This window comes from Phyllobates terribilis, unplaced genomic scaffold (assembly GCF_046119375.1).
Source record: "Phyllobates terribilis strain yellow unplaced genomic scaffold, ASM4611937v1 Scaffold_3__8_contigs__length_932513732, whole genome shotgun sequence".
NCBI classification, from domain to species: domain Eukaryota; kingdom Metazoa; phylum Chordata; class Amphibia; order Anura; family Dendrobatidae; genus Phyllobates; species Phyllobates terribilis.
The window spans coordinates 874655326-874680632 of NW_027362763.1; the positions used below are offsets into that span (position 1 = coordinate 874655326).

The window sequence follows — 25307 nt, forward strand, 5'->3', positions numbered from 1 at the left end:
TGGGGGCATGAAGAGTGACTGCATTCACTACTCCACAAATCTCACTCCAGTAAAGACTAGAGTAGGATTTGTTTTGAGGCGCATACAGAGGTGTACACTGCTCGTCTGATGCTCCTGATTCAATAGGAGCGTCTGACTCCAGCTCATCTCCTCAAGAAAGGCGTTAATGATGCCTAGTTTGATGATTTTGGGCCCCTTGAGTCTGCAAAAAGGGACAGGACCATTTTACTCAGCAATTGCTCCATGAATACACTAACAGCTCATAGATGCCACTAGTGCATCACACAAATGCTGTTAGTTTTTACTGTTTAATGAGTAGGTTAAAAAAAATATTTTTTACTACACGAGAAACAAATGCCACAATGAGCCCAAACATGAATGAAAACCTGATCCAGCACACAGATGGAAATCGGTCTTTTTTTTAATGGTATAATCAAGAAAAGAAAACTAGCGTGAATGAGGGTTAAGGGAGTGAGACAGAATTATGGCACAATTTGTACAAAAAAAACGACATTTTGCTTGAAAATGTTAGAAAGGACCTGTACTTTCCACAAACTTTTCAGCAATTAATAGTACGTGTGAATAATAAACTTTATAACATTTTATCACAGACATCTGCTTTTTATAAGCCTCTCTAGGGCCTCCTAAACTAACCAACCGCTATGAAAAAAACAGCTCAACTCTGTCTTGCTCAAGACTATGATGGACTGCCAGCACAGTAAGGTGTCACACTACACGTCCTATTATACACTGCTCAAAAAAATAAAGGGAACACTTAACAGAATATAACTCCAAGTAAATCAAACTTCTGTGAAATCAAACTGTCCACTTAGGGAGCAACACTGATTGACAATCAATTTCACATGCTGTTGTGCAAATGGAATAGAGAATAGATGGAAATTATTGGCAATTATCAAGACTCCCTCAATAAAGGAGTGATTCTGCAGGTGGGGACCACAGACCACATCTCAGTACCAATGCTTTCTGGCTGATGTTTTGGTCACTTTTTAATGTTGATTGTGCTTTCACACTCGTGGTAGCATGAGACGGACTCTACAACCCACAGAAGTTGCTCAGGTAGTGCAGCTCATCCAGGATGGCACAGCAATGCGAGCTGTAGCAAGAAGGTTTGCTGTGTCTGTCAGATAAGTGTCCTGAGGCTGGAGGCACTACCAGGAGACAGGCCAGTACACCAGGAGACGTGGAGGGGGCCGTAGGAAGGCAACAACCCAGCAGCAGGACCGCTACCTCCACCTTTGTGCAAGGAGGAACAGGAGGAGCACTGCCAGAGCCCGGCAAAATGACCTCCAGCAGGCCACAAATGTGCATGTGTCTGCACAAAACTGCATGTGTCTGCACAAACTGTTAGAAACCGACTCCATGAGGGTGGTATGAGGGCCCAAAGTCCACAGATGGGGGTTGTGCTCACAGCCCAACACCATGCACGACGCTTGGCATTTGCCACAGAACACCAGGATTGGCAAAGTCGCCACTGGCGCCCTGTGCTCTTCACAGATGAAAGCAGGTTCACACTGAGCACATATGACAGATGTGAGAGTCTGGAGACGCCGTGGAGAGCGATCTGCTGAATGCAACATCCTTCAGCATGACCGGTTTGGCAGTGGGTCACTAATGGTGTGGGGTGGCATTTCTTTGGAGGGCCACACAGCCCTCTTGGTGTTCGCCAGAGGTAGCCTGACTGCCATTAGGTACCGAGATGAGATCCTCAGACCCTTGTGAGACCATATGCTGGTGCGGTTCGCCCTGGGTTCCTCCTAATGCAGGACAATGCCAGACCTCATGTGGCTGGAGTGTGTCAGCAGTTCCTGCAAGATGAAGGCATTGAAGCTATGGACTGGCCCGCCCGTTCCTCAGACCTGAATCCAATTGAGCACATCTGGGACATCATGTCTCGCTCCATCCACCAATATCACGTTGCACCACAGACTGTCCAGGAGTTGGCGGATGCTTTAGTCCAGGTCTGGGAGGAGATCCCACAGGAGACCATCCGCAACCTCATCAGGAGCATGCCCAGGCATTGTAGGGAGGTCATACAGGCACGTGGAGGCCACACACAATACTGAGCCTCATTTTGACTTGTTTTAAGGACATTACATCAAAGTTGGATCAGCCTGTAGTGTGTTTTTCCACTTTAACTTTGGGGGTGACTGCAAATCCAGGCCTCCATTGGTTAATAAATTTGATTTCCATTGATGATTTTTGTGTGATTTTGTTGTCAGCACATTCAACTTTGTACAGAACAAAGTATTCAATGAGAATATTTCATTCATTCAGATCTAGGATGTGTTATTTGAGTGTTCCCTTTATTTTTTTGAGCAGTGTACTATGTGGAGAGGGGTGGGAGTTAGAAAGCTCAGCATGATCTTGTAAACAAGTCTTTTACCTCACCCCAGAGATGGATTCACATCTACACTGCTCAGTACTGCTGTACACTTTCCTTAGTACAAAGTCATGAACAGCACCAGTGTGGAGGAATGAAGAGCAGGAATACCTCTGTGTGTGTTGTGCTGGGTACGGGAGACATCATTGCAGCTAGCCTCAATCCACTAGCTCAGAGTCAATTGCAAATTAAAAGAGATGCAGGATACAAATCATATAAAGGACAAATAATGCAACATAATTATAGAAGTTGAAAAAAGACAAAGGTCCATCAAGTTCAACCTTTTTCACCAGTTCTACATTCTCGATCGTCAAATTATTTATAACCCACAATGCCATTTGCTGCGAGAAAAGCATCCAGCCCATTTTTAAATGCCGTTACAGTATCTGCCATTACTACCGCTAGGGCATTCCTCAGGTTCACACACAGGACAGCTTGTTCTGAAAAGTTACTTGAAAATATGGTTCCCCTTAATGTTTTGTAGTTTTCTTGATGCAAAGTCCTATCAGTGTGAAGGGTTACTGACAACCTAGCATTAGCTGGGAGGTAGGAGCTGGAAAGCCTTCTCACCTTAGAAGTAGCCTGTTTAAGCTTTGCTTGTTCCACCAGCAGCTTGTAGGAAGATCCTTTGTTGCTCTGTATTTTCTCTTTTTCAATTTGCTCTACTAAAGCCTTCTGTTTCGCCTTTAGTAGGTTAAGTTGCTAGAAGAAAAGTTAATTTATTAAATGATATAAATAACTTGTGACAGCTACACTAGTGATCCCAAGCACTGTCTGAATAGTCAGTGTCAGTTGTTACAGAGAAAAACTGGGTAACATGTTAAAGTGCCGTGGATTTCAAGAGCACTTCCTCAGGCACCAAAAACTGACTATAGCGCTGAACTTACCAGGTGTGTTGAATCGTTAGCCAAGTCAAGTTCACTTTTTTTAGGGCAACAAAAAACATACTTTTCTGTAACTTCAAAAATGTTGCAAAACTTTAGGAGCTGCAAGTAAACATTAGCTAGGGCCAGATCCAAACAGTACATTTTTGCATATCATTGAACGTTTGCCAAAGCCACAAATAGATCTTAAAGGAGAAAGGCTATGCTGGATGAAAAGGCCTTAAACATGCAACGTAGATTCCACACCATACAGATTACCTGCTTGTGGTGAACAAGCTGTTTCCTGATCTTCCTAGAGTAAAGCCTATCCAAGCTGCTGTTTCCTTTGCTTGACCTGTTCAGACTTTGTGTGTGCAGACTATTATTTATAAAACTCCACTGATTGCCTGTAGAAGAGAAAATTCAATGGCTATAGCTTCCAATTGGCCACGTCTTCTTGAAACAAGTATTCGCATATGTTCTCCAACAATACAGACAACTTTCAGTAATTATCATTTTCTCCCCATAACAGGCAGCAATGAAAATGGTTATCCTTATTCCTTCTGATCAATAACCTGAACAGGAATGAGGTTCAAAATCCAATACATTTTCATTACCCATGTACTGTGAAGGCAAAATGCAAGAGGTTTGAAAGTTAAACACTTCTCCCGCCCCCCAAATACCTGAGAGGAACCTCTCCCGATCTTTGCCGTTTAAAGGTTTTTTGGAGGCTGCAGCTTCATCCTCTACGGTGGCGACATAATCCAGTAAACGAGAAACCAGCATGACCACCCAGCTTATCATTGGAATGTCTAGGACCCCTATGGAAAGAGACATGAACTATAATTGTAGTATATGGTTTATCACGCCCCTGTAGCTTTCAGCTATACAAAAAGTCTAATTATGTGACTTCTCATACTTGAAGGGTGGTATTTGGTTTTCATCAATTTTATAAGTAAATTGATGAATAAAAACTTGATACAAGTGGTGAAAATGCCAATCGCTTGAGATGAATTGCTCATTGTGATAGCATTCAACTATGATTGTGCCTCAGAAGAAGCCAGTGAAAGCCTCGGCAGAGCTGTCTAACACCCTTTTTCTTCAAAGGGGTGGTCCAATACCTATAATGTCCTTTATAAATATCTCTAAGTCCTATCAACTTTTTTTTATTTGCTTCATTATAAAATTCCTTACCTTTCTCCCTGTACAGCTAATCCCTAAAGCTATCATTTTCTTACATTCTATCCTGTGATGTGTCTTTTGAGGAGAGTCTCAAGAGGGACTTCACTGGAGGATATGGAAAAGTGCAAGAGTACAATAGGGTCTTATCCAATTAACAATTGTTACAGAAGTATTAAAAATTGCTCACCTAGTAGGGTTGTGTGGGACAACACCTATAAAGCCTGGACTACAGATGCTGCAGCTTCCTATGGATATGTCTGAGATGGATGATGGGAAAGGAAGTTGTTTCTGTGCTCTCTGGAGTCACGACAAACCATTAGTATGGATAAAAATGTAGGTTTATTGTCTACGCGTTTCACAGTCCACCGACTCCTTCCTCAGGACAACCATACATAATAAGTGGTTGTGTATGGTTGTCCTGAGGAAGGAGTCAGTGGAGTCTGAAACGCGTAGACCATAAACCTACATTTTTATCCATACTAATGGTTTGTCGTGACTCCAGAGAGCACAGAAACAACTTCCTTTCCCAGCATCTGTCACAGGAGGACGGCCCTGCTGCCATTTTTCACAGCTTCTATCACCACTCTGAGGACGTCTCATTTAAGGGAAAAAGACGGATGCAGGTAGCAGGAACAGAAGTGGTGGTGGCCACTAAAGATGCAGGTGGCTACTGAAGATGAGGACAGTTATCAAGTGTTGTGGCTACTGAAGCTACGGTTGATCATACCCATCCTCAAAAAGCCCTCCCTTGACCCATCCTCTCTGACAAGCTATCGCCCCATGTCACTTCTCCCCTATGCCTCAAAACTACTGGAACAACATGTCCACCTTGAACTGCCCTCCCACCTCTCCTCCTGCTCTTTGACCGCCTCAAATCTGGCTTCCGACTGCACCATTCTACTGAAACTGTCCTGACTAAAGTCACCAACGACCTACTAAAAGCCAAATCCAAGCGACACTACTCTGTCCTCCTCCTAGACCTGTCATCTGCCTTTGACACAATAGACCATTCCCTCTTTCTACAGACTATCATCTCTCGGCATCACAGACTTGGCCCTATCTTTGATCTCTTCATACCTAACAGACAGGACATTCAGTGTCTCCCATTCACACACCACGTCCTCATCTTGCTCCCTATCTGTCGGTGTCCCCCAAGGTTCAGTTCTAGGGTCCCTGCTCTTCTCCATCTACACCTTCAGCCGGGACAGCTCAGAGCCGCATGGCTTTCAGTATCACCACTATGCTGATGACACACAGATTTACCTCTCCAGCCCAGAAATCTCCTCCCTACTAACCAAAATCCCACAATGTCTGTCCGCTATTTCATCCTTCTTCTCTGATAGATTTCTATAACTTAACATGGATAAAACTGAATTCATCATCTTTCCGCCATCTCATTCATCCCCCCCCCCCATCTGACCTATCTATGAACGTCAATGGCTGTTCTCTCCCCAGTCCCGCAAGCTCGCTGCCTTGGGGTAACCTTGGACTTTGTTATCTCCTTCAAACCACATATCCAAGCCTTTTCCACTTCCTGCAGACTCCAACTCAAAAATATCTCCCGGATCCGCACATTCCTCAACCACGAATCTGCAAAAACACTACTGCACACCCTCATCTCCTGCCTCGACTACTGCAACCTCTCTTCCAACACTCTCGCACCCCTCCAATCTATCCTAAAACTCTGCTGCCCAAATAATCCACCTGTCCCCCCCACTATTCCCCAGCCTCTCCTCTCTGTCAATCCCTTCACTGGCTCCCTATTGCCCAGGGACTCCAGTTCAAAACCCTAACCATGGCATACAAAGCCATCCACAACCAGTCTCCTCCATACATCTGTGACCTAGTCTCCAGATACATACCTGCACGCAACCTCCAATCCTCACAAGATCTCCTTCTCTACTCCCCTCTTATCTCCTCCTCCCACAATCGCATACAAGATTTCTCCTATGCATCCCCCCTACTCTGGAAATCTCTACCCCAACATATCAGACTATTGCCTACTGTTGAAACCTTTATAAGAAAGCTGAAGACCCACCTCTTCTGACAAGCCTACAACCTGCAGTAACCCTTGCTCCACCATATCGCAGCACGACCAGCTCTACCCTCACCTACTGTATCCTCACCCATCCCTCGTAGACTGAGCCCTCGCGGGCAGGGTCCTCGCTCCTCCTGTACCAGTCGTCGTCACGTTTTGTTCAAGATTACTGTAATTGTTTTTGTAGGTACACCCCTTTTTCACATGTAAAGCTCCATGGAATAAATGCGCTATAACCATAAATAATAATAATTCTCCATCACCCCTCTATAACAGCACAACATAAATGGACGGCGGTGACAGTAGCTGTGGTAAGTGACCACAGTGATGCCCCCTGATGCCTAATAAAGCTAACTAGAAAATTGGTTATGGCTTACAGAAAGATATTCGTAAAGGGCATTATAGGTATCACAAAACTCCTTTAAGTACAATATGATGGTTAGATAACCTATTAGATGTGGTAACTTTGGATCACAGTGTGTAGCTACAGGTTCTTTTTAAATGTGCCATCCAAATTCACAGTAAAATGTCTCAATTGTTTTTTTTTTATATTTTGAATCTGATCAAGCTTTCGTTGCCTCTAGTTGCTACAATGCCTATTTGTTGACATGAGTGATCATCAATCACCAGGCTCAGCAATCTTGTGACATCTATCTACGCATGACCGCTGAGCCCAGTGATTGGCTGCAGCAGTCACATGCTGTAGGCAGGATGTCACTGCTGCAACAATGTCAACAAAGAGCATCAGGGAACAGCAACTGCAACGGTTGGTAAGCAATAATGATTTTGTTATTCACAAGCAGATTAAGCTTTTGAGACAATTTACTATGAAATTTGAGACCCCCCTTTAAAGTACAATGGAAACCATAGCCCTTCCATTATTCACGGTAATTTGCCATATAGACATGAAGCACTGCTTTTAACATATATTTTGGTGGTTCAGCAGCAAGCCTCTTATTCTGAGATTGTACAAGTCCAGGGTGATGAAGCATCAGACAGCAATGATTGTTCTTACTGCCGAAACCAAAACCAGTAACTGGATTGTGCTTGGCTTAAGAGGACCCAACAGCTGAATCATGTAGCCTGAACCACAGACAGCATGAATCCAGGTCCGGCTCAGGCAATTCAGAAAGCCATGTTTAACTCTGAATTGCTGCATCATTTCAGACAAAACGTACATATAAAAGCCGCGCCCTGCTTCTCTGGAGTGACAAGTCTCTCCCTATGTGTGTGTGTTAAAAGAGTAATTCTTCATTCAAGGAGAGCGGGGCTGGGAGAAGGTTCAGGTTAACTAATGAGTTAGCCCTAACTCCATGAATAAATCTCTTACTCCCAATAATAAAAGTATAGGAGTTACCTTCAACTCGACGGTACACAGGGAGATGTGGTTGTAGAGGTGACAATAGACTGTCTAGAAGATTTAACAAACTTTCCAGGACTCCACTGTTACTAAGTGATCTTTGGCCTATGCAAGAGAGTAGCATGAAGACTCTGAAAAAAAAGTGAAGTTAAATTAAGACAACTAAAAAAAAAACAACCATCCTTAATCAGTTGATTTTGTTATAGATCCCAATGTGAGGGGGTTTAACCATACTTCATCCTTTCCTCTTGTATGGAATCTGTCAGCAGGATTTCACCCCCCATACTATTAATATGTGCATGTAGCTCTTTGAAAGACAACTCCAACAATATATTTACATACACAGTCTGTTCCTTTGTTACTGAGAAATCAATGCTTTATTTGACATGCAAATGAGGCTAAGGAGCTATTTGTAGATGTGATGCCTCTGTCACTCCAGATCTATTCCCCGCCCAGCATGCTTGACTGTAGACTTCTACACCTGAAGTCACACAGCAGACAGGCTGTCAGTCAAGCGTGAAATAGAGCATGACTGGCACAGGCTTCAGATCTACAAATAGTCCTTCAGTCTCATTTTCATATCAAAACACTAATTTCTCAGTAGTGGGGGAATGGACTGGTCAAGCAAAGGTATTGCCGAGTTGCTTTTGAAAGTCACATGAGCATATACATAGTTTGGGAGATGAATCTGTCAGTAAGATTTTCCTATAAGGGAGAAGAATCGCGGCAAGAGGTGTCTGGCAGCATCTTACTTCCCTCTTTCCATGAAGAACATAAACACGCTTGGCCAAGCTGAGCAGGCTTGTGTGCCTGGGGCCAGTGCCTTTCTAGCAGCAGAGGACAAGTCACGGGTATGCCGTCTTCCTTTATTACATGGTGAATTCTTGCTATTCTTTTAACTTTGCACCCATCTATTTCTAGCGTTGTCTAAATCACCTGTTCACTTTACATTTTGTGCATGCCTTATGACAGTAGCTATATTTATGATACTACAATCTTACCTGCCAGATGTGAATACCGACCCTGCCAGATTAGCGGTATTTCTATCTCTTACAGATAAAGAATTTACCATTTATGATATTTTGTACCCTGCCCCAATTCCATACCATCTTGTCCACTCCCTGTTGTATGTGATTCCACTTTTATACTGTGTGAACCAAGCTTTATCTAAACCTTGTTTATGCTATTTAGTAAAGATTGTTTATATTATTTTGCGGGTATAAGGCTGTTTTCCTGTTTTCTCTATAACGTGACGTTTCCGCTTAATGGAGAAGAGTTGCTACAAGAGATGTCTTCCCATTGAGAATATACATGCTTTGCCAAGCTGAGCACGCTTGTGCACTTGGTGGGGAAGTAAGGCACGGAAGGAACGGCTGCCAGGTGAACAACAGTTACGTTGACAGCTGAAGTATATGGTCACCATTACGGAATACTTGCCTCACGAGATTAGAGCAAACAAGTAGTTCAAACATATGTGGAAAAGACGATCAGGGTACATTTTTAAGCATAAAATTTCTTTTCATTCTCTTAAATAAGGCATACAGAAATCCAAATCGCTTGCGGTTAAAACAACCCCACTCACGTAAAAGGAACAAATTTTCAGTTGCAGAAAACTCTGCAATAAATTGGAAATGCAGCACGGAAGCCCAGTGGTTAGCATTGCAGCGCTGGGGTCCTGGGTTAAAATCCCACTAAGGACAACATCTGCAAGGAGTTTGTATGCATCTATCGAATCTGCTATCAAGTCAAATGAAAAAGCCCAACTCTTGCTATTCATACATATTTTAAAATGGCAATAACCGAATATGACCCTACCGATCTTGAGGGAAGATTAGAAGCTGTTCAGAGTTGTAGAGTTCCTGCAGGACATTGGAAAGAAACTGTCCCCACCACCTCTCTGCACCACAAAGCTGTACCAGGAGGAGGCCAGTATGTAACCGAATTTTTGGGGTTCCGCTTATACACAAGTGCTTGAATAGCTCTTCACAGGCCTGAGCATGGAAAGTGTTCTGGAGCACTGCTGGCACAGAATGTCCTGCAAGGGAATAGAAACATCTGCTCAATTAAAAGTAACAGGTTTGTCCGACTACAAAATCCCCCACTAGCATGTCTGCACAATAAAGACAAAGCATTTGTTGCATGGTTTTAAAGAGGTTGTACAGGTTTGAGTGCAAAGCATGCAGTCACACTATGAGACTGAAAACTTCTGAATCGTGACAGCGTGTGATGTGTACACTGTCATAGTAACATAATAACGTAGGTTGAATAAAGACCTAGGTCCATCCAGTTCAACCTTTCTCCCCCAATTGTACTCCCTACACTAACACACTAACTTACTGGGACGAGACCTCACAAATGTATTATTACCATTTTTCTGATTGCTGCACTATTACAATTAAAAATTAACCAGTTTATGATTTTTTAATTAGTTTTATATTTTGTATTACTCTTGTGATTCTAATAATGGTATTACTAAAATCCCTATGCCTAAATCTGTTGATCCAGAAGAAGGCAAAAACCCCAGGACACATTCAGCCAATTTGTGTCACAGGGGAAAAATTCCTTCTTGACCCCGAGAAAAGGCGATCAGTCCTAGAACCCTGGATCAAACCTAATTATACTAGTTATGCAATCGTATTAAATGTACTACTATAGGGGTAACATTTTGTCTAATTTAACTGTAACCCACAATGTTATGTGTATTGAGGAAATCATCCAGCCCTATTTTAAAAGCTGTTATAGTGTCGGCCATCACTACCTCTTGTGGTCGGGCATTCCACAGTCTGACTGCTCTAACTGTAAAGAACCCTTTCCTGTTTAGGTGCCGGAATCGCCTTTCTTCCACCTATAATGAGTGCCCTCTGGTCCTTAGTATGGTCTTTGGAAGGAATAAGTCATATTCTAGTCCTTTGTACTGACCACACATATTTATACATGTAAATGAGATCTCCTCTGAGGGGTCGTTTTTCTTAGCTAAACAGACTCAACTTTTTCAACCTATCATCATATGAGAGGCCTTCCATCCCTTGTAATAATCTAGTTGCAGCCTTTGAACTAACTCTAACTTCTCAATATCCTTTTCAAAATTTGGAGCCCAAAACTGGATCCCATATTCCAGATGTGGCCTCTCCAGTGATTTATAAAGGGGTAACAGTACATTGGTATCGCTGGATTTTATTTCTTTTTATACATCCTAAAATCTTGTTTGCTTTTGTGGCTGCTGCCTGACATGGAGTACTGCTGCTCAGTTTACTTGTAACCAGAATACCCAAGTCATGATTCGCCGGTATTGCTGGGGCGAGCAAGCAGTTATGACATTGGCATAGATGCAGTCACATGCCGACTAGTCTCATCTGGCCTCTCTCAACAGAAGTGATTTGAGAGAAGCAGACCGAGTCTAGTCAGCATGTGACCACATATCGCATACATTCGGTCATGTGACTGCTCGCTCGTAACCAATGGCTAAGAGTACGAATCATGACAAAGTGCACACCGCACGCTGTCATGATTCAGAGGTCTGCTGTCACAGAGTGACTGCAGACTTTGCTCTCAAACCTAGACAACTTCTTTAAAAGGGAATCTGTCACCAAGTTTTCGCCACCAAATCTGAGAGAAGCATAATGTGGAGATAGAGACCGTGATTCCAGCAATATTTCACTTACTGAGCAGTTTCCTGTAGTTAAAATAAAATCCAATTTTAATCAGCAGACTGTCAGAGGACTAGTAAACCTGCTTACAGGTAGCCAGACATTTTCATGACCTCTGAGTAAGCCCGTCCCACCGATTGGCAGCTTTCTGTAAAGCCAGTACATAGACAAAAAAAAGCTGCCAATCAGTGGTGTGTGCGGTGTTATACAGAGCTCAGCATTCAGAGAACTGCTAGATCTGCAGCAGAAAAAAGATTTATCAAAATGACTGCAAGCAGCCCAGGAAGTGACACATTCCTGGGAACAGAGTCTCTGCCCCTACACCATGCTGCTCTCACATGGAGTAGCAAAAACAGAGTGACAGATTCCCTTTAAAAAGCTGGAGCCACTAACCATTAGAGGAGTGAAGAAGGCTAAGCAGGGTGTCCAGAAGGTAACGGATGATCGTGCGAAGTTGCTCAGTTGATGTGTGAATCAGCTCTCGAGAGTCAAACTGCTCTCTCAGGGTTTTCCTGCTCATGCCCAAGGCGACTTTAAGTCTCTGAACAGCATGATGAGCCAGGTTCAGCTGGAGTTGAAGCTGTATGCAGTCTTGGTAAGCAGAAAATACTCTGCTGTCCTCCTCAACTGCTTTGTCTGGCTTTCTTAGAAAATATTGTGCGTTGTTGGCACTGTTCAGCGGGGGGAGGTCAATGCTCTGCAGCAGAGTCTCTAATCGGTGGCAGGCCAAGTTATATCTATGGAGTAATGGAAGAAGCAGACTGTTTAATATATTGGTCTATATTACTTTCTAAAGAACAGTTTAGAGAGCGCTGCAAGTGCACCGGAAGCACTAACCTGCACTGGATGTCCTCCTGCAGGGCCACCATCATGGTAAGATGCTGGTCTACCTCTGGCTGACTTGCAGACTCATTTTCACCTCTGAGTGGGTCATGCATTAGTTTCAGCTCACTTTCCCAAGGTAATATATAGGTATGGCCATAGTAAAAGCCCAGTGGGATCTTTGCCCGAGCATTTGTACTTCCATACCGTCCGATGACTGTAATCTGTAAAAAAGAATAAATTATAATACATATATATTGTTGAATAAATGAACTACAGAAAGCCAGTTTTTGCTTTACTCTTTTTTTTTTTTTTTTTTAGCCACTGGATTCCAAAAGTTATAACTTTTCTATTTTCCTAACATAACCATGTGAGGACTTGTGTATTGCAGGACCAGATGTAGTTGTGAAAGCCATTTACCTACTTCCACACCACCCATAGACTTTAAATGTCCGGGCGGTCCGCACTTTTCACTGACATTCTAATATATCAATGCAGAGCAAGCTGCTTACACACAATCATGCAGGTGTGGGAGCCAGCGGGCAGACACAGCCAGACTCCCTATAGAGAAAAGATGATTTGTTACCATCTCTGCCTTCTTGATCACAGTATACACAGGGCTGAACAAGGTCATGTGATCTCTCGGTAAAGGAAGAGAGTAGGAGCTGTGGGGTCCTAGGAGACCAGACAACACTACTATACAGGCAGGAGGATTCCCCTGTAACTGGGGCTAATATTCCAGCCCCAGTTACATTGCATTAATATATGTTAAATCGCATGGTGCAATTGAACAGTCTCCATTTATCATTTGTCAGGAACTTTTCTCAGCACATACACTAAACGGAGGACTTCTAAAAATGTTGTGAGCAAAGCATTAGATCTAAAGAAAAGGCAACTTTAAGGCTTAATCTTTACCTTCATAAACCTGCAAACTGGCGGTGGTAACAAGTCATGTAAAATGAGTGAATGGGTGCTGATGTCCGTTGCAACGACTAATCTTCTACCATCAACTTCTTCGCCCAAGCTCCATATGTCAATTGATAAAGAGGCCAGATCACCACAGGTGGGAATAAGAATATCCGTGAGGAGCACAGGTCTGCCAAAATCTAGAGTCACAAATCTTCTAGCACCTGAAGACACAAAATCACATAAAAACAAATGTTATTGTCACACATTACGTTTTTTCATCAATCGAGGAACAAATTGAAGAAAAAACAAAAAACACATTTATTCCTAAATCTTCTTACCAGAATGCATTCTCTCAATAATAATGGACTGATGAGGCGGCGGCTGTAGGAAATGAGAAGCGTGAGAGATCGCTAGTGCCAGACCCGAGCCTAGTTGAGTCTAAAACACAATATGTTGAAAAATTAGTAAAAAAAAAAAAATAATAATAATTGGAACCTGTCAGGAGATTCATGCTGTGTAAATCATGGGCAGCAATAAATCTGCACAGGGTCCCTTCGGTACAAACATCTGTGTGATCTTTGTGAAGTGCCTGCTTACTGGCACAACCTTCCTCACAGACGGCACAGCTCTCCTGTCTTGTATCGTCACTGGAATCTGTAATGAGTAATACTTCTCAGAAAAAAAACAAAGTTAATTAAGAAGTTAAAACAATTATTTACCCCTCTAGATTTGCTAGCATTTTTGCCATGTCCAGCAAGGATGGCTGGAGGAGAGTCCATGACTGTGCCAGGGAACAGCTGGGCAAGTTCTGCATGGATGGCATTGACAGCCTCGTTAGGTGGCGTAAGTGGTGGGGTCATAAACAGTGGAGTCGTTTTTGGGGTGGGAGGAATGACATCAGATGGATGGATGAAAAACCCTGGTGCAGCCACAGGGTTGGAAGGCACAGAGTTGTGAACTGGGCCCACCGCGGAGGCAGCTGCGGCAGCGGCCGCTGTGGTCTGATGTAACTTGGCCTCCAGCTTTGCCTTCTGGAAAGAATAAAGCAGAATATTTAAACTTCAAACAATTACACTGTACTTTTAACAAACTTTCTGCTAAAACACAGTTCTTCATAATATTTTATACTGACATAATACATGTATCATACAGATTATTACTGGTGTCCAGCTGCTTGGTGTTAAAGGGAGCGAATACTGGAAACATCCATTGTATCCAACCATAGCTGAGATGGCGGAGATCTAAATCAGCCTGGACATTACTAATACCTATACTAAATTTGCCTTTGTCATTCACTTTCTATATATCTGTTCAATAAATGGATTCAACCCCTGCTTATTGGCACCACTTTGGAAAATTGCAGCTAAAAACACAACAGTTTTTACATGTGAACCAAGACTTACACAAGACAAAGTGCAATAGTGAGTATGCATGTATCATTAGGAAGAGACATCTATCATTTATATATTTCTTTTTTGAGGGTAGTTTTTAATATTTTTGCAATACTCCTGTTATTGGATACAAATATACCACAAAAGCATTGCTGACATCTAGTGGCCAGCATACCACACTGCGGAGAAGGTGGAAACTATCAACTTAGGCGGGAGAGGATTAACACACGATTTTCAGCCTCAGAAAAGAGACGTAAGGAAAAGTGTACAAAAGTGACATAGAACAGAGGGAAACAGACAGGGTAGTCAGTTCATAAGATGTCAATGTAACCGGCCACTCCAAACTCTGGTGTAAAGGACACCTTGGATGATATTTGTGTGAGACATTCTAGTAGCAGAAATAAGATTGTCATACACTGCACCCAAAATAAAAAACCACTCAGACTGACACCCCCTCATACCTCTCCATTCAGCTCTTTAGACTGGGTCAATAGGGGGCGTGATAGGGTATGTAAAAGGATGACCACACAGAGGTCTGCCACAGCACAGATGAACAACATGATAGATCATTAGGAAAAACGACCTATCAAAATGCCAGACTCAAAGCATTTTTGGGTTCAGCTGAACCCGTCGATATTAATGGGTTCGGCCAACAGTCTACTGTGAATGTCAGATATCAAACCTTTTGCTGTCAAAGACATATCTGGCAGCTTTCTCAAAGAACACAGGCTCGCTCGGCCAAGAGAGGTACTGTGTGTAAGAGGTTGACGAGAAAGCAGATGACCACACGGCCATAAGGCCAACAAGTAAGTAGGGCTTTAGGGTCCATTTACCCTGCAAGATTATTATGAGCGATTATTTCTAGGAACGACTATCACCCACTAAACTATCAAAATGTTCAATAGTCAGGTGAATCGATCTTTTGTGTGGCACAAAAGATCATTGTTCTCGGTAGTGTATCATCCTGTGTAAACAGGAATTGCGCAGCCAAGAACAATGGCGGGTTATGTGCACAGGACGATCTATTAACCCCTTAATGGCCCAGGGCGTATTGGTACGCCCAAGGCCATCACCCCTGGTTCAGCACGGGCTCCAGCGCTGAGCCCATACGGAACAGGGCACATGTCAGCTGATTATTACAGCTGACATGTGGCCGCAACAGCAGCGGGTGGAATCACGATTCTCCCACGGCTGTTAACCAGTTAAATGAAGCTGTCAATCTCTGACAGCGGCATTTAACAGCGCCGCGTCGGAAGTGAGGCATTAGCCCCGCCCATCGGTGACCCCGTCAAGTGATCGCGGGTCACCAATGGGTGGGCAAGACAACCCGGGGTCTGCAGCAGACGCCTGTGGTTGTCATGTCTCTCTTGCTATGAGCCACCCAGTGGTCGGCGCTCATAGCAAGTGAGCATTTCTGCTACACAAAGGCGATCTGCTCATCGCCTCTGTGCAACAGAGCCGATCAGATAACTGCAGCTTCTAGTCTCCTATGGAGACTATTGAAGCACGCAGAAAGTGGGAAAAAAAAGTTTTTAAAAATATAAAAAAAATAAAAAATATATAAAAGTTGAAATCACCCCCCTTTTGCCCCATTCAAAATAAAATTTAAAAAAAAAACACATACACATATGGTATCGCCGCATTCAGAATCGCCCGATCAATATAAAAAAAGTAATTAATCCGATCGGTAAACTGCGTAACGAGAAAAAAATTATAAACGCCAGAATTACCTTTTCTTGGTCGTCGTAACATTGAAATAAAATGCAATAACGGGCGATAAAAACATTGAATCTACCCCAAAATAGTATCAATAAAAACGTCAGCTCGACGCGAAAAAAATAAGCCCTCACCAGGCCCCAGATCCTGAAAAATGTAGACGCTACAGGTCTCGGAAAATGGCAGCATTTTTTTTTATTGTTGCAAACTTTGGACTTTTTTTCACCACTTAAATAAAAATAAACCTGTACATGTTTGGTGTCTACGAACTCGGAATGACCTGGAGAATAATAATGGCAGGTCAGTTTTAGCATTCAGTGAACGTGGTAAAAAAAAAAAAAAAAAAAAAAAAAAAACACAACTGTGGAATTGCATTTTTTTTTTTGCAATTTCACCGAACTTGGAATTTTTTTCCTGTTTTCCAGTACACGATATGGTAAAACTAATAATGGTGATTAAAAGTACAACTTGTCCCACAAAAAATAAGCCCTCACATGGCCATATTGACCAAAAAATAAAAAGGCTATGGCTTTGGGAAGAAGGGGAGCAAAAAATAAAAACAATTCAAATGCGTGGGCGGTGCCAACAATGACTAAAAGCGAGGATCATGACCCTATGACTCAATGAGCAGCTAGGATATAACTATATAAAGTGGGTTTTACTCATTATATTAAAGCCGATTTTAATGAAAAAAGCATGTTAGTGATGCACATTGCATCACTAACAACGCAATGGGGGCAGTTTACTGTTTATGACTGCAGATCAACAAACAAGTAACCGATTGGCAATAATTTAATGCCACCAGTCTGTATGTGTAAACAGACCTCTAAGGTGCACTTACAAATGGAGTGAGCGCTCCTAGGAAATCTTGTTTCCCCGATACTATTGTTTGACAGCTTTTTAGATACTCTATTTAGTCAATGGCATAGGTGGGGGCAACCAGCCCAGTAAGTGACCCAGCATTGGAATCGGAGTCTCTCAATGCCACAAAATTCCTGGTGACAGGTAATACACTTTTTTTTTTACTACAAAGGCGGAGACACATTTTAGCGGCCAAAAAGCACATAACTCCCATTTCAGGGATGTATATACACAGACTATGCAGACTCGTGCTAAAATTTACATACAAAAGTAAAAGACAGTGTCCATGCCAGGGTGTTCAATTGCAAAAGAGGTGTTTATTCCGCCATCCCAAAACACACAACGTTTCGACCCTGTGTGGGTCTGTCAAGTATAATGGTGACAGGTCCCCATTATGTATAATATATTCCTGCTAGAATCTGTTCCCGGCCACATACTTTACGGTTATAAAACTAGCAGCAGTGGTAACTTTTCATTCTCTACCAGAAGAGGAGGTAAAAAGACTGACTGGGGACTGTCAGCAATAGGAATGGGACAAAGGGGGTCACTATGAGTATTCTGTATTTTTTTACTTTTCAACACCATGCTTAGCCGCTTTTCAACATAAAATATGTGGACAATCTCCTTTAAATTAGTTTAAAAAAGACAACAAATATGTCATGCAACAGTGACGCTTACTAAAAAGATAAAATATTTAAAAGGCCTTTATAGCAAAACCTTAAAAAACAAAAGGAAGCTTAGTTTGCACAAAGATTTTCAGATACCAACAAAGAGCAAGATTAATGTAATATTTAATATAAAAGGTACGTAACAGTAAAAAAGTAAAAAGGTAGGGGGTCCTGAGTGTAAAAGTAAAAGACTACTCATCTGTGATATCCCCCACAATATTAAGCATCTTAGACGGTTTTTCACACTATGTTTTACCTCCACATACATCACTCCATGTATTGCGCTCATGTGTGTAATTTCCATCCTTTTTGCTTTATTGCACTCAATGGCTGCATCTTGGATCCCATCTGGATCCCTCAAAGTGGAGGTTTGACAGTGTGACATCAGCCTCAGCATTATAGGACTTAAGATGCTTTTTAGTTTTCACTACCTGGATGAGTTGGTAAGGCTACGCATGTATCTCAGATGCCATACAGTGACACCTAGCATCCAGAAATATTGGCACAGGAGCATACTGAGCAGAGGGAGGCCAAAATGACACTCATTTGTCCCTCTCTGGTGAGTGGGGACCTACAGAAACATGAATGAATATGGTGGTTTTTCCTGGCATATACATTAAAAGTACAGCACTAACAAAATGTGAATTTAGCCTTTACAGAACTTTGCGTCAAGTGACGTTACTCAGTATTGGATAAAATTAAGCTTAAAGAATTTTTCCAATCTTACTATATTGATGACCAATCGTTAGGATAGGTCATCAATATTAGAGATTAGATTGTGCGGTGCTGGGCTTCAGACCCAGACTAAATCACATAGGAGCAGAACTGTAGTTCTCGAAAGCTTGAGCTGATACCAGATAATTGGTCGGGGTGCCAGGTGTAGGACCTCAAAATATCTGATGTCGATTATCTACTCTGTGATTAGATCATCAATATTATAGGGCTGGAAACCGCCCAGTCATTAAACAAAGGATCTATATAGACACATTTTTAAATAAACATATCTAAATTTAAATATATATCAATTCTTACGTACATTGTGATATTATATTAATATAGATAAAGTCTAACTTACCTGTAAAAACTCAATGGCTGCTGCTTCAGTCTTCCCCATCGGTCTTCGTTTACTTCCATGAACTGCTCATTTGCGGTCTATCACACATGACTGCTGCAGTCAATCACTGGCCACAGCGGTGATGATGCTGTGGACAGCACAAGACCATTGAGACAAGTAACCAGTGTCTACCATCACACGGTGACAGCAGGAAGTAAAACCGACAGGGAACACTGGAGAAGCGGACGGAAATCATCAGGCAGCTAAATGTGTGTCATGCCATTTACTACCTTTAGCCTAATTTGTCTGATCCCGGAAATCCCCTTAGTGAGGACAACGCAGTCAGGAAACCCCCAAACCCAAGTTGGCCACACACAAGAGATGAATCTTGTTATAAAACCAGCTAGATCCACCATGTATAGGACAGTGTAATCGCATCCTGACATGACTCATGTATGCTGGATATTCATTAACCATTATTGCTCCAGGAAGAGAGTTGTATTGAATGACTGACAGCCTAAATAAATATGGGCATCTTAAGTCCTGTAATGCACAAAGACTGTATAGTACAAGACATGTGCAGAGCCTACCCCAGAATGCAGATAGGGCCCTGCGCACTAGAGCTTCTGGTATATACGACACTAGAGGTCTAAAACAGTGTCTTAGGTTGTGCGCATCTCCCAGGACACACAACATCATTTCAGAGATCTCCAGTAAATCTGAGTGAGCAGATGAGATGAAGGAACCCCACACACCATTGCTCACCAAGTTCACACCGTTTTAGAGCTTAAATTTTCAAAAACTTTTTTAGTAGTTTGTGAAATGGAAACCTCCGGAAAACATTTCACATAAAGACATTTTATGGCCTTTCGAACAAGGTTCTCAGCATGTGGTGCTCAAAGTGAACGTGGGGAAACGTCCTCCCACCTGTTGCTGAAGCTTCAGAAGCTGCTGTTGTTTCTCTTGCAGTACCTGGAGCTGCTGTTCGGCGGAGGCCATTGCATGAGAGAGCGACTGGAGAGCGACCTGAGCGGCAGAGCTCAGAGCGGTGGAAGCTTCTCCCACTGTACCAGCAGACAAGCCGCCCACTGCTGGGGTCACGCCAAACGTACTCACTGGCATAGGGCGAAAGACAAAAACAACCGTGTAAATAAAAGCAATCTGGTGCAGAAATAGCAAATAGCTTCGTTTTATGCAGATTAGCTGTTATTATTAAATAGCTTTGATTCATTGGAAATTTCCTCCAGAACGTGTAGTTATCTACAAGCCCCAGTCAGAGGAGACATTGGGACAATTTTCTGCTACATGTAAATCCTCCTATAGAAAGTGTGGAGACAGCACAGTCCTCATTACTCTACCTGCTATGTACAAAGATAGACAGTATGAGTGCAGTCAATGCTGAACAAGGGAGCGAGGACCACAAATTTGTCTCGGCATTGCTCTAAGCAGATATAGGGTAAGAGTAAGGAATTTAGATACATATTTAAAAAGGGCATTATAGGTAATTGGCCACCCCTTTAACTCAAAACATCCCAGATGTAGCTTTTCAGCAATATTTTATGTTCAAGTTCAACTACTTTAAACTTCTTTTTCCTTCTATTACTATACAGTCATTTTAATAAGATGCAGACAACTGCAAAACTATAACTGTTTAGATTTTATTTTATTTTTTTTTTAAAGCTGAGCAAGATATTAGCAGGTACTTGGGAAATTCCATCACTGTCAGCACTTTCTAGGGTGTAATTTCTCTACGCAGTGTATAAACAATGGCTCTCTCCTAAAGGGTCTAAGAATTATTTTATAACCTTCCCTGATCCAATCTGACAGTAGACAGGAGATTTATCACAAGTAGGTGCCACAGACTACCTAGATTTTAGAGAGTATTTCTTCTACATGTGTAAGATTGGTTTTCTTGAGGATGTACTGATCAGGGAAATAAAATTTTAAGGAATTTTCCAAGTGAATCAAAAAGCTGAATCCAGTCAATTATAAAGCTAAAATAAACAGATGCATACACGTCATCTCCATGTCCTGATTTCCAATACAGCACACATGACCACTGCAGCCAATCACTGGCCTCAGCAGTAAAAAGTAAAATAAGAGGCCACAGAATCCAGTAACTGGCTGCAGCGTTCACATGGGTAAATGCGATATGACTGTTGTAGTCAAGGAGGGAGGATCGAGGCTCTGGAATAGTGAGGATAAAATAGGGAACTAGGATTTACATAATTTCGCTGTGTTGTTGCACGAGTGCAGCTTTTTAATCTAAGAGGTTTTCCAGTCTAAAGGCCCCGTCACACATAACGAGATCGCTAGCGAGATCGCTGATGAGTCACGGTTTGGTGACGCAATAGCGATCTCGCTAGCGATCTCGTTATGTCTGACAGGTAGCAACGATCAGGCCCCTGCTGTGAGATCGCTGATCGTTACAAAGCTTCCTGGACCATTCCTGGGTCGTTGCGCTCCCGCTGGGCAGTGTGCATCGCTGTATTTGACACCTTGTCAACGACCTCGCTAGCGATTCAGAACTGAGACACATTGAGGTGCATAAATTGGACTTTTCTGCGTTCATCGTCCCTGATTGGTGGTCGCTACTGCGTCCTTCGTTTTTTCAGATCCCACCAGCGTTCTCCGGCTGTGACTCCACTTTGAACAAATCAGACATCTTTAGCGAAGTAGGTATTGTTTGGGGTCTCAAATGAGTTTCCATTTTTAATTCATTTATAGGACATCTACCAATTATCTGCTATCATTGCTCTTCAGGGAGGGAGGGAGGGCTTGGCTTCTATCTGTATATATATGCTTTTGCATGGGCAGATACTTTAGGGGTCTCGTGCACACACACCCACAAAGCACGTTTTCTGACACGCTGTCGTGGCCAACCGCTTCAGAGTTTTTCATACGCCAATTAACATGAAGCTTAAATCAATAGACTCTGTTCTTTTGGCCTGTTGCACGCTTCAAAACTTTCTTCGTCGACGTGATGCAATTACGTACTGTCCGCCTGGCTTTGTGGACTCTGTGGACCGAGCCAATGGGGAAGTGGAGCTCGGTGAATAGCGTGCAAACGATCCTGCAATTGCAGGCCTTCAACCAGTGGGACATGGCAGAAACACCCATGATGCGAAGACCTGCCGCGACAACTGCTGCCAGTATTTTAACGGTCCTGGTGCCCCGTCACACATAACGAGATCGCTAACGAGATCGCTATTGAAGCCAAGCCCTCCCTCCCTGAAGAGCAATGATAGAAGATAATTGGTAGATGTCCTATAAATGAATTAAAAATGGAAACTCATTTGAGACCCCAAACAATACCTACTTCGCTAAAGATGTCTGATTTGTTCAAAGTGGAGTCACAGCCGGAGAACGCTGGTGGGATCTGAAAAAACAAGGACGCAGTAGCGACCACCAATCAGGGACGATGAACGCAGAAAAGTCCAACTTATGCACCTCAATGTGTCTCAGTTCTGAATCGCTAGCGAGGTCGTTGACAAGGTGTCAAATACAGCGATGCACACTGCCCAGCGGGAGCGCAACGACCCAGGAATGGTCCAGGAAGCTTTGTAACGATCAGCGATCTCACAGCAGGGGCCTGATCGTTGCTACCTGTCAGACATAACGAGATCGCTAGCGAGATCGCTATTGCGTCACCAAAACGTGACTCATCAGCGATCTCGCTAGCGATCTCGTTATGTGTGACGGGGCCTTAAGAAGAAAAGTCTGCAGAATTTTGACAGTCCCCATTTGAGTGGGCGATTACATGACCAAATGTATTTGACTACCCACCCGCATGGGGAATATACTGTGAGTGTGTGCATCACACACGGCAAGGTTTCGGTAATCTGCAGTCACACAGACTGACGGGAGACTTTTCTTCTCAGCCCATTTAACTCAAAGCCCTTTTTTTTTTTTTTTTTTTTTTTTTTAAGTTTTACCATTCAGCAGGTCTTCGTTTAGATTTCATTTCATTTGTATCTAGACATATCCAATGAAATTTGATTGTGCTGGTAGAAAGCTGTGGATCCAATACATAAATATTGTGCCAACAAAAAAAATATCAGCAACAGTGACTGTAAATAAATCCAAAAAATTGTGGCAACAATTCAGCTTTTAGTTTTCCAGAGAAGATTTGAAAATGAATGGCAAATTGTTCACAAATAGCAGTGAAATATAATAGTGGGCATGCTGAAAAATTTCCTTTAAATAGTGGAAAAGCATATTAAAATGCGATTAGTCATTAAAGGGGTTGTCCAATGAAAAAAAGTTCTTGCAGGATAGGTAATAACTTGACCTGTGGGGTCCAACCGCTGGGACCTGCATCGATAGGGAGATAAAGGAACGTTTACACCGCTAAAATGGAGCAGGACTGAACATGTGCAACACCACTGCATTCATTCCCTATAAGGCTGCCAAGCGTTGCGCTCGTCTTTTTCTAGCCACCCCATAGAGAATGAATGGAGTGGTGGTCAGGCATCCGATCTGCCATGTCATATTGTAACAGGGATTAAAGTTCCCCATCAGGAATAAAAATTGGTAGGGATCCCAGTAGTTATACCCACCAATCAGCAAGTTGTCACTTATCACGTCGATAGGTGATAACTTTTTATAACTGGACTCCCCCTTTAAAGTAGATCAGTTTACCAAAAAAAAAAAAAAAAAAAAAAAAGGGCCCAAGTGTCAATACAATATCATCAGAAAACATTGTCTTGATATTAAACATTTAATAAAGAAATAAAATGTGTATGTACCAGTGAACGTACTTGCATCATCCCTCTCAATTCGGGTTCCGTCACTTGTGGAAACGCAAGTAAAGTGCAATGGTTCAACTTCTAAGAGGCCGGTGAGAGACGTGAAACTGCCCTCTGCCGCTGTGCTGCTGTTCACCTTCCCGCTGCCTGTCAGGGAAATGCAGACGTCATCATGTCAAATCCAGAAAAACATCACTCCCCACTATGCCTGCAGAATTAAGTATTCACACCTTTTATTTTGCATTATTACTATATTTACTTTTTTTTAACAGCTTGCTAACTGATAAAGATGGTGGAGTCAGTCGCTAACTAAATAACTCATTAAAGTCTGATTCCTCAGGTTTGCCTTCAAAATTTGCACAGTTCAAAATTTATAGCAGACAGGAGAATTTATTTTAGCCCTTCATAGGCATTTCTTTTTTCATTTCTTTCAAGAGCCATAACTATTTATTTATTTTTAAATTTTCAGCCAAAATTAAAATATTGATTTTTTTTTTTTACGAGAAATGGTGTAATTTTGAATGACATCTGTTTTACAATACAATGTACTGAAAAATAGGGAAAAAAATCCAAAAAGGGGAGAAAACAAAAAAACAATTCTACCATGGTGTTTTCATTTACGGTGTTTGTTGAGAAAGGTAAAAAAATGACACGTTTCTTCAGGTGAGATCTAATATGGTGTTTAGGAAAGTATGATTTTTTTTTTTTTTCCTTCATCGTCATTTCTCAGACTCATAACTGCTGGAAAAAAAAATAAGTTATGTGAGGACTTACTTTTTGCATGGAAAGCTGGCGGGTTTTTTTTTTTTTTAAAACAAAAAGCCTGTTTTCACCTTCCTGACCAGGCAAAATTTTACAATTCTGACCAGTGTCATTTTATGGTAATTACTCTGAAACGCCTTAACGGATCCCACCGATTCTGAGACGGTTTCTTTGCGACATGTTGTACGTCATATTAATACCAAATTTTGGTCGATGTGATTTGCGCCAATTTATGAAAATATTGAAAATTTTTCAAAAAAGCTCAAATTTAGCAATTTTCAAACTTTTAATATTTATGTCCTTAAACCAAATAGTTATACCACACAAAACATATAATAAACAACATTTGCCACATGTCTACTTTACATCTGCATCATTTTTTAAACAATTTTTTTTGTTAGGAAGTTAGAAGGGTTAAAAGTGGAACAATTTTTCATTTTTCCAATAAAATTTACAACACAATTTTTTTTTTAAGGACCGAAAATACCCAAAAGTGACACCATTTTAAAAACTGCACCCATCAAACCACATTCAATAACTTTATTAACCCTTTAGATGTTTCACAGGAATTAAAGAATGTGGAAGAAAAAAAATACATTTTACTTTTTCCCACAAAAATGTTCATTTAGCCCCAAATTTTTTCATTTACACAAGGGATACAGGAGAAAGTACACAACAAATTGTAGGGTCCATTTTCTCCTGAGCACACAGATATGCCATATGTGGTGGAAAACTACTGTTTGGGAGCACAACACGGCTCGGAAGGGAAGGAGCGCCATTTGACTTTTGGAATGGAATGCAAAATTCGCTGGAATAGACCGTGGACACTATGTCGTATTTGCAAAGCCACTGATGTGCCTAAACAGTGGAAACCCCCCACAAGTG

The 25307-nt window shown here is 42.0% G+C and overlaps 1 protein-coding gene across 9 annotated transcripts in view; it reads right to left on the reverse strand.

Moving 5' to 3' along the window:
* BIRC6 (baculoviral IAP repeat containing 6) overlaps positions 1 to 25307 on the reverse strand; it is a 288254-nt gene that overhangs the window by 200652 nt on the left and 62295 nt on the right. For 4 of the 9 annotated variants that reach the window (XM_073672645.1, XM_073672643.1, XM_073672638.1 and 1 more), the window contains exons 23-34: positions 23661 to 23807; positions 19840 to 20027; positions 13942 to 14253; positions 13561 to 13660; positions 13229 to 13443; positions 12329 to 12537; positions 11885 to 12228; positions 9660 to 9879; positions 7842 to 7975; positions 3948 to 4085; positions 3544 to 3671; positions 2972 to 3103 (exon numbers count right to left, since the gene is read on the reverse strand). In XM_073672645.1, coding sequence (XP_073528746.1) covers positions 2972 to 3103; positions 3544 to 3671; positions 3948 to 4085; positions 7842 to 7975; positions 9660 to 9879; positions 11885 to 12228; positions 12329 to 12537; positions 13229 to 13443; positions 13561 to 13660; positions 13942 to 14253; positions 19840 to 20027; positions 23661 to 23807 — 2267 coding nt within the window. The remainder of the gene's footprint in view (positions 1 to 2971; positions 3104 to 3543; positions 3672 to 3947; positions 4086 to 7841; positions 7976 to 9659; positions 9880 to 11884; positions 12229 to 12328; positions 12538 to 13228; positions 13444 to 13560; positions 13661 to 13941; positions 14254 to 19839; positions 20028 to 23660; positions 23808 to 25307) is intronic. The other 5 variants (XM_073672646.1, XM_073672640.1, XM_073672642.1 and 2 more) reach the window with 4 other exon arrangements.